Source organism: Hipposideros armiger, unplaced genomic scaffold (genome assembly GCF_001890085.2).
Source record: "Hipposideros armiger isolate ML-2016 unplaced genomic scaffold, ASM189008v1 scaffold_134, whole genome shotgun sequence".
Classification (NCBI taxonomy): domain Eukaryota; kingdom Metazoa; phylum Chordata; class Mammalia; order Chiroptera; family Hipposideridae; genus Hipposideros; species Hipposideros armiger.
The window spans coordinates 1,207,144-1,217,038 of record NW_017731484.1 but is presented as its reverse complement, the minus strand read 5'-3'; the positions used below and the strand labels follow the sequence as shown (position 1 = coordinate 1,217,038).

Below are 9,895 nucleotides of genomic sequence, written 5' to 3'. Positions count from 1 at the left end.
GCCAGAGGGCCCCGGTTCGGATCCCACATATGAGGGCCAGTGACACTGCCCTCCACAGCTAAGACGCTGAACGACAGCTCGACCTGGAGCTGGACTGCCGTGAGTTGCCGGCAAAGGCGTAGGCTGCAGTCCCTGTGGCAGTGGGTTGCCACGGGCTACCGTGCGTAGCCAGCAGCCAGCGTGAGCAGCCAGCAGCCACAGTGAGCGGCCATCCAGAAGCCGGTGACTGATCTGCCTCGCCAGAGAAGAGCGCAATGATGGTGCCCACTTGGGCCAGTGAAACAACGTCCTCCACAACTAGACTGAAGAACAAAAAGGATAGCAACTTGTCTGTTCTCCTTCCCCCAATTCCCCAGCACTGTTCCCATCTCCCCAATTCCCCAATAAAAATCTTAAAAAAAAAAAACTATATTAAAAGTGCATCGGGCCAGGTTGAAAAAGTCATCAATAATTCCCTGAAAGGAAACAGAGTGAGTAGTCCAATGATTTGGTGGGTACAACTATATACCTTATGACTTACCGCCCCATTTGTAATTGTATATGTTAGAAAAGTGCTACATTGGGTAGATGGACTTATTCACTTTTTTTGTGCCAATCCTCCCCAATTACACTGTAAAATCACTGTGGGAAAGGATCACATCTAAACCCTTTTGCAATCAAAGACTGATACAGAATAAGGGACTTAGTGATTATTTACTGATAAAAGCATCTCTAACATAAATGTTTCCAAAATAGTGATAAATAGCCTCCTTTCCGTACACTGATATAGAAAAAGGAGGAACGAATGATCTTCGGAGAATAATACCACAGGCCCTAAACATCATGTCTGGAGAATAAAAATGGCTCCCTATGGCCTCGTTTTCTTTTAGTGCTTCAGATACCATACTTTTCCCATCAGACAGATATGCCACTGAAGGTCCAGAAATACGCCTTCTCTAGAAGCTAAGAAACCAATATTTTTTAACACTAGCCACCTTCCTCCAATTCCCCGCTCCTGATATGGCCTTTACCTTCCACAGGGTTGGTTTTCAGTCTACTGCAGAGACTCATTACACCTCCATAGTGGGCATTGATCTGGTTCATTGCATCAGTCGAACGCAGCTCCATGAGCTTCCTCAGCTCCATGACTGTGCAGCCAAAGTCCCCTTCATGGCTCTCAACCATCGAGTTGGCCGGAAAGGCATGTTCTCTTGGGTTCGTCATTTTGACTGCTGTAACCAATCCCCTCAACCAGAGAAAATGTGGAGTTTCCCTTCAACTGATCAGGGTCTCTTGCCTCTCTGACTCACCTCTGGCTTCTCTGGGAGCCCAGTTAGGAAACTGATTGACTGTATCTGTACAACAAGCTTCACAGCCTCTAGCCCAGATCCTTTTTCCTGTATGAAGCTTGACAGTGAGAAGAGGAAGATGGGGGAACTGAGTGGAAGCCGGACCACGTGTCACGATGATTGGTGTCCCCAGGTGGTGATGGAAGTGGTTGTCCAGGGTAGGTAGGTTCCTAGTTTAGACCAACTTGCTCAGATGGAGATGTAAACAGGATGTGCATGTTACCATGGAGGCAACCTTAGCAACAACCAGCAACTGCAGTGGTAGAGAGGCAGCAGGAGAAGGAGGGCTCCCTGGATACCAATGACAACTGGATCTCTGAAATAAAGATTCAAAGATAGACAAAAAGAAACAATTAGAGCAGCCATGGTGATTCAGCACCTGCAAAGGCAAGAGATACTCATTCTAGCACAAGGTTTAGGTAATAGCTGGTGCCTTCTCTGAACTGATAGCTGAGGCCTGAGCTGAGTGAACTAACTCAGGAGGACCCCCTTCTTCCCTGGGAGGACCCAGAAAAATCCAAGGTAGAAAAGTAATTTTACATATCCCCCAGTCTTCATATCTTGCCTCTCCCAGACCAAGCAACACAAATCCCACAACTTCAGATGCTTGAATTAAAAAGTTATGACCTCGGTTCGAGTCCTGGCCCGAGCTGATGCCAACAGGTGGCAGGATGGCTCAGCTAAAAAAAAAAAAAAAAAAGTTATGACCTCTAATGGCTCTCTAATGCTCTCTCTCTCTATTGTTTGTGGGACCTGCTACAGAATCCTTTCATCTGACCTCACTTCTGATGAGATCAGAAAAGGGAGTCCAGACCTGAGTGATCTGGAGGGTGGCCTGCCAATCTGCCACCTTCCCCCATGCCCCATACCCTTCCCTATCCCAACACACACATTTATGAAACAAGATGAGAACCTGATGGAAGATGTCCAAGTCCTCTGAGGCCCCTTAGAATATTCAGCCTCCACCTGTACAGAAATTCTGCAGCTTGCTGCAGTTGCCAACAAGTCAGACATTGAAGTTCAGGTCTTGGAGCTAAGCCCCAACCTTCTCCAAAAAGGTTTCGTAGAGGGAAGGGGAGAATAAAATGCTCTGGCAGTTGTCAAAACAGGGTGGAGCCTTTTTACGTAAGGGGGCAGAAGGACCTCTGAGGAGGAAAGATAGTGAGTCTGAAGCCTATGAACATTGAAGTTTCTCCGGGATGGCAGGGATAAGACAGCTTTCCATTCAGATAGAGCCTAGGGCCACAAGGTCAGCAGGGGGACAAAGTTAGCCTCTGCATGAGTAAGCACCAGAAGGTCTCCAATCAGCTTTCCTCCCCTCAGAAAGGTACATGTTACCTCTCATGCATGCAGACTGAGGTGGAGGGGTGGAGGTATGTGTAGGTGAGGGTATGGAGGGCTGAAGGTGGGAAGGAGGTTTATCCTGAGCCCTGTTCTCAGCTTCAGAGAGGGGCCGCTGTGTGTCATGCGGGAAACATTGCCACACATCAGCCATTTATATGTGAAAGGGCTCTTCTTTAGTGCAGCACCAGAACATTGGAGGCTCAGCCCTGGTCAACCTATCTTTAATAAATAGGTGATATCCTCACTTCTAGAAGGTGAACAAAGAAGCACAGAACCATTAGATGAGGACTTGACTCTTTTATCAATTACTTTTCCAAAAATCACATGTAGCCAAAGTTCCTGCTGATTCCAATCAAACCTGTTCTCCGCAGGTTCCCCTGGGACGGAGGTGGTTCCACACCTCCTCTCCCAATGTGCCCTCTGACTCCTTCTTCTACCATAGATTTTTAGAGCTACTTACAAAATGTTAAGCAAGCAGGTTTTTGTTTTTGTTTTTTAATATCGCACTCCCTTTCTTTTCCGATGTCATCAGTAAATCCTGGGGAACAAAGGAGGTTTGGAAAAAAACTGATGCAGAGTGTCAAACTCCCTTCACTCAGACTGGCACAGAGATAGGCAGTACCACAGAGTTTTCTCTCAGGTTCAGCTTTTCCTCCAAGCCGGGAAGCAGTGCGAAGGGCTATAGAAGCCAATCGTGACCCTTACATAGCACTCCTTAAGCTTTTGAGGGGATGTTGCAAACAGTGCTGATAGAGTGCTGAACTGGAAATCAGATTTTATTGTTTCTGTCTCCACCCACCGCAATGTTTGCTCCACGAAGGCAGAGATTTTCATTCGTCTTGTTGATTGCTTTATCCCCAGTGCCTAGAGGAGAACCTGCACGTGGTGGGCATTCAGGTAAATTTTTTGTTGAATAACCAATAGCAGATTCAGAACCAGATTTACCCAGGCACCCTTTGGGTAAGTCATGAAAGTTCTTCTGGGATTTGGAGGTGTAGTAGGTGCCCGTATTTCTCTTGCAGCTCTGAGCTCTTAGAATATGAGCTCACTGCAACTGCTGAGCTTGCCTAGACCCTAACCTTATTAGGCAACTGGCAAAGAATAATCTGTAAGTGCTCACACTGCCTCAGCCTCAGACACATCGCTCAGGCGCCTGGGAAGTACCACCTCTTATCAGGTCAGGATTAATAATTTGGCTCTGGGCATTCTCGCTCTCCATGTCTAGCATTTTGCAAGGCAAAGGGATGATAGGATGGAAGAGGAAACTTTCTCATCACTTCCTGCAGGGGCAAGAAGTCATATTACTTTCTATGATCAGTAGAGCGGCCTCTGATTCCCTGCCCTGCCCTCTTCACTGGGCTGAGAGCCTGTGCTCAGGAGCAAGGTAGTGGCACTCAGAGATGCTCAGGTTAGAGTGCCAACATCACTGCCATGCAGGCTGAGGGGTAAAGAAGGGAAGACCTGCGGGGGTGAGAGCAGGCTGGTCCCACCTTAGAATGCACCAAATTGAAATGTGAAACCTGCTTCAGCCCACACCCCCCCAAAAGACCTTTTCTCTTTTCTCTGATCCTCTTTCCCTCATCCCAAATGAGGCTCTATTTCTCCCTATTTTCAGGAGTGAAGCAAGGGAGGGAAATAATATTTGTTGAGCACCAACAATGAACCAGGTACCGTACTAGGCACTTTATGTGAAAATAAGAGAGAAATCATATATATGTATGTGTGTGTGTACACACACGTATTATAGTGGGTCGTCGGGAAAGTCATGACGTATTTTTCTATGTTTTTCAATGCAAAAATGCGTCATGACTTTCCCGACGACCCAATATAGTTCCTAGCACAGAGTGGCTGATATATAGTGGTTGGTCCATATACCGTAGCTACTATCATCATGACATATATTGTTTCACTAGATCCTCACCAACAACTCTATAAGGAGGGCACCTCATTTCATAGCAGGGAAATATAGATTCAGAGAGCCAAAATTTGTGCCCTAGTCTGAATTAAAAGCCACCTTGTCTCAAGTATAATACAAGCACACTTCTTTAAGAAATTGGAAACAAAGCTATGGATTTACTGCCTAAAACTTGATGAAAAAGTCCATAAAAATCTATCTGTCCCTTGCCCATGACCCCTAAAAGCTATGAAACAGGTCTGGAAAACACCTCCTTATCACTTGGAACTTTCTGTGCAGGTTCAGGGATAGATGCAGGGCTTATCTGGGGCAGAAAGGTCTCACCAACCCCCAGCCAGAATGCACTTGGCTCTGAATTGGCATGATTCTAAGCATATCCAATTTCCACCTGGAGATCCTGGGAGTGGGGATGAGGCCTTCTTCCACTCTATAATCTCACACCCTGGGCCTTGCAACCCTAGTGACTTGGGAGAGGCACAGAGAGATCCTGCTCTCAACTGTCTCTCTCCTTTCTCCAGCAGGGGCATTTCCTGTGGCATTACCTACAGTGTCTTAAGCTTAACTGCTTCTCTCAGGCACTCCTGTGCTTCTCTGAGGACCCTGCCCTGTCAAGAAACTGGCAAGCACTTCAACATGCAGGCTGCCTAGCCTGAAATATCCGTGGCTGGCTCTTCTCTCTGAAGGTCTAAACTCCACACAGAGGCTGCTCTGCTCCCTCCTCATCACAGGCCCCCTTATTTCTGTGACCCAGATTCTTGCCCAGCCTCGCCCGTTCCCACCACTCAGGTCTGGTGGCCATCCTCATCATGTTCTCAGATTTTCCTTCCCTCTTCATGCCTGCCTGCCCTAATTGCGCCTCTAATGCCTGCTGGCTTGCAGAAATAGACCTGAGCACATACCCTCCCCTTCAGACTACTGAGGTTCTTTGGAGGCATGTGGGAAGGTCAGGGACAGAGCACGTTGGGTCAAGTTCAGGTGGTGGGTAGCACTGCCTGTCATCATCAGCAATAGCCAGGCCCATGCCAGGAAGCCAAGAGAGGGCTGGGGCACAAAAACCAGGCCTCTGCACTGACCATAGGATGGCACACTGTGGCCTGTGGGCCTGGGCCTGGGCCAGGAACCTGATGCTAATTCTCAGCCCTTCCTGAAGAAAAGAACATCACTTCCTGGTTAAGAGGTGGTACACGCACGCGCGTGCGCACACACATGCCTCCTTCGCCTACCCTCCCCCTACACAAGTCTGCTACACTGAAAGCATCTTCAATTCAAGAGCAAAAATATATAGTGCTAAACTCAAAGCATCTGTCTGGAGAAAATGTGTCACTCTCGACCCCTGGGTCTCAGGGACCCAGAAATTCATCCCTTCTCCCCAGAGCTACCTGGTACTTCTTGGCCAAGCTAAGTCTATGCATACCCAGGACCCTGTCATTTACTCCTGGGTGCATCTTCCAAAGAAATTCTCACACAGGTCCAGAAGGAACATTGTAGTGACAGGAAGTTGAAGGCCACCTGGGATCCCCTCTCTCCTTCTCCCAGTGATGGATGGGAGCTAAAATATGCAAGCTAGATAACAGGAGATATTATGAGACAGTTAGAAATACAGATCAGGTGTACACAAGGCAATATTTGATCTTAAAAAAAGTGCTTACAGATAACAGTTTAGTGGTTACCAGAGGGTATGGGGGGAAGGGGTGGTAAGCACACAATGTGATATATAGATGATATATTATAGAAATGTACACTTGAAACCTATGTGATTTGACTAACTACTGTCACCCCAATAAATTTAATTAAAAAAACAACAACAGTGCTTGGTGTGGGGGGAAAGGTGCTGTAACAGCTTTCGCACAAATTAAAAACACATGTGTCTAAAGCAATTCTATCTATTTTAAAAGGCACATTTAAACAAAAAGATACATCTTATCACATTAGAATGCTGCTCATAGGCAAGGAAGGGAACAGATGTGGTATATGGGGAACCATCGTACATAGGAAGGGCCTTGCAAGGTCCAGTGATAATAATGGGCCATAGTTTGACTGACTCAGTACTCTGCACCTGAGTTCCAAAATAATACAACATACCATGATGCTGAAACCTTTCAGACCTGGAAGAGCTGTACTGTCTGAGATATGTGATGACAATGATGACAAAACTTATCAGTTCTGGCTAGACGCCTTCAGGGAGCAGAGAGAAGGTAGGGCCTATAGATAGCACAAACATTCTCACAAGAGTGATACCAAGAATTGACCCAAGGTTGCCAGTCTGTTCCTGATCATCTGGCCTATTGATTCAGCCCATGTCAGAGACCCTAGAAACCATCAAGATGAAGACAGGAGGCTTCATGGCATGGATGAGGAAACCAAAGCAAGAAGGTGCCTGAGAGGACCATGTCACCGCCGCCCCCCCTAACCCCACTCCTCCCGCCACAGCCAACTCTATGCAAAAATAGCATCAATATATCAAGATGAAAAACCAGTCCCTCGGCCCCAGAGCCATGGCGCATGTACCCTCTTCCAGATAATCTGAGTCAGACTGGCCCAGATCACCTCTGTGGCCTCCTGTGACTCAGGGGTGTGGTGGAGTATTCACAGCAAGTTAGAGCTCAAAAAAATTGCAGAGGATGAAACAGCAACTACATCAGTTGGTTGAGGAGGACAGGAGCCGATTTCAGGTGGGAGTGACAATGCCATCTAGAGGGCCTGTTATTTAATGAAATCCCTCCCGTTCCATCATGAGGAATGCTTAGGATATGAGTTTACAAAGGTATCGGCCTCTCACGCTAAGTCAGGTGCAGCTCCCTGAAACAAGGCCAGCAGACAGGAGGCAGACTTTGGGCAGTAACATTCAAATATCCAGTATGTGCATTCTCCTGGGGGACACAGATTGCCTTTCTTGGGGCTGCTGTGGTTTTTCCACATTTTGGTTCCAAGGGAACAAAAGGGCTTTTTAGCAGCTGGATTGGATCCTGCACTATTTTTAGAAACAAATTTCAGCAGAATCATGCCATGCTCATGAAGAGGGAGAGGAAGGTCACTCTCCCTTGGCTACTGGGTCAGGATCTTGTTGCTCCCAGGCCTCAGGTTCTACTGCAGCTCGGGGTTGAGGAGAAAGCTGCCAGGCCTCAGACTGAGGAGGCCCCATTTCATCCACCAAAGAGGGTGCCGTGGGCAGCTGATCTCTCCCCAAGGGCCCAGCAAGACAGGAAGCAACATAACATTCCTGCGTGACTCAGACAGTGATCAGAGTACCGTACATTGGACATCACACCTGGCCAACACTCCATCACCTCCCCCCACTCCATGGCAGTCCACCTGTACAGAGTACAGAGAACCATCTCCTGGGCTTTGCCTAGTCCAGCCTTCTTTCTCTCAGCCAAACTGTTTCCTGGAAGTCCCAGGCAAACGGGCAAGAGCTCCATGCTGAGAAGATAGCATTTATCAGTACAGAGAGCTGGGCGCACTCCCTAATAACCTCCCTCACTGCCCTAGTTCTACTCCGTCTTGTTCACGCACTGCACAGACCGGAGCCACTAAGTCAGCCCGGGGCTTGAGAAAGCGGACTGATCACACTCGCCGCCACTTGTGTTGTGCTTCAGGGCAGTGGTTCTCAAACGTGAGCAAGCATCAGGATCCCAGGATGGCTGCTGAAAACCGATTGCTGGACCCACTCCCAGAGTTTCTGATTCAGGAGGTCTGGGGTGGGACCTGTGAGTGTGCACTTCTAACAAGTTCCCTAGTGAGGGGATTCTGACGCCTGGTCTGGGGACCACACTTCCTAACGCTGCATAGGTTATGAAGCCTCTCTGCAAGCAAGGTCATGACAACCTCCAACACCAGGCTAACACACCTGAGGGTCTTGAATGGGGCTAGTCCCAACGCTGTCCCAGATGTATGCTGACAAAGGAGGCAAAGGAGGATCTTGTCACGTATCTCCTCCCGTTTTCCCCTCTCCCTCTTCCAGCTCTTTCCAGGATGCTCTGCTTCCATTTCCATCCATCTCAGAGCAGCCTCCTTTTCCAGAGAGATCCCTCCCTGATCTTCCCAAGGAAAGCCCCTCTCCTGTGAGGCCTTGAGATAACAGACTGGAAAGGACTTCTTCCCTAGACAGGCTGCAGCAGAAGCCAAGATTTATTCAGAAAGTTAAAACAAGCTACGCTGTCAGGATCAGGGGGACACCCAGATCCCTTTCAGTCCAGGGGGAGCTAAGCACCCTCTGCACTCCTGTTTCCTTCATGAGCCGGAGATGAGAGACAAGGGAAAAAATGCAAGAACAAAAGACACCTACCACTCAGTTCTCCAAGTCTTACTGCCCCCTGGCACCTCCGGACTCCAGGCTGCCTATTTCCTGCCACCCCCCCACCCCCGCCAGCCCCACCCCAAGGCCCAGCAGAAGGGCTGGCCCATGCTCCCCACCCAACACCTCTGAGGGGCACCTGCCCACTGTTCTGAGGAGGCACAAGGCAGCAGCAAGGGTGTGGCTGGTGGGGCAGCAGCAGCTGTTGTTTTCCAGTCTGGTGACAAGCTGCTGTAAACACTCGTTTTAGGTTGCTATGGCAAAGTGAGTGTGCAGCTTGGCTATGGTGCAGCTATTTATGTGCCTGTAATGGCAGAGTGGTCTGTTTTTTTATTATTTTACTTTTAAAGTTTTCCTTTCCCAGCCCCATAAAACAGCTTAAAAAATAAAAATGAAAAGATCCACCACAACTTTCTCAGGAACGAAAAGAATAGAGCCAGAAAATAAAGCTTAGGACTTGAGCCAGCAAGGAGAAGATTAAAGCGAGGAGTACGGGTTAGTTCCTTTAAAGAAGGGAAGGCGGAGCTTCCCGTACACACGTGTCTGCCTCAGCTCCTCAAGGAGAAAGGCCAGACTCAGGGTCTTCTCACCTCTGCACCACGTCCATTATTGACAGGAGACAAGGCCACTTGGTCTTCTTCCTTCCCGTCAAAGCCAGGCTCCAGCCAGCAGCCTCCCTACCCGCTACCCACCTCCCACTACTCCCTACCAGCCCCTACTGACTGACAATGTTATCAGAATGAAGATACTGAGGATTCCACCAGGGGTCATGAGAAGAGAGCCTCAAAGCAGCAGCACCCCCACCCCACCATGGGTGCAGCGCCACCCAACATGGAGCCTGGCCACTCCTGGCTGGAGGTCTGAAGGGAATAACCCCAAGAGGTGCTTCAGAAGAGACACATGTTTTTCTTCCGTGTGTACAGAAACCTTTCATCCTGTTCTCAGTTCTTAGGGAGGTCCTGGGTAAAGGGATACTCCTGTACAACAAGATTTAAGGTTTTAGTTAGGGTGGTA

The 9,895-nt window shown here is 48.4% G+C and overlaps 1 protein-coding gene across 6 annotated transcripts in view; it reads right to left on the bottom strand.

Moving 5' to 3' along the window:
• The window catches only part of ATP2B4 (ATPase plasma membrane Ca2+ transporting 4), a 92,991-nt gene that overhangs the window by 47,419 nt on the left and 35,677 nt on the right, over positions 1–9,895 (bottom strand). For all 6 annotated transcript variants that reach the window (XM_019649679.1, XM_019649682.1, XM_019649677.1 and 3 more), the window contains exon 2: positions 1,011–1,644. In XM_019649679.1, coding sequence (XP_019505224.1) covers positions 1,011–1,203 — 193 coding nt within the window. In that variant the 5' untranslated portion in view covers positions 1,204–1,644. The remainder of the gene's footprint in view (positions 1–1,010; positions 1,645–9,895) is intronic.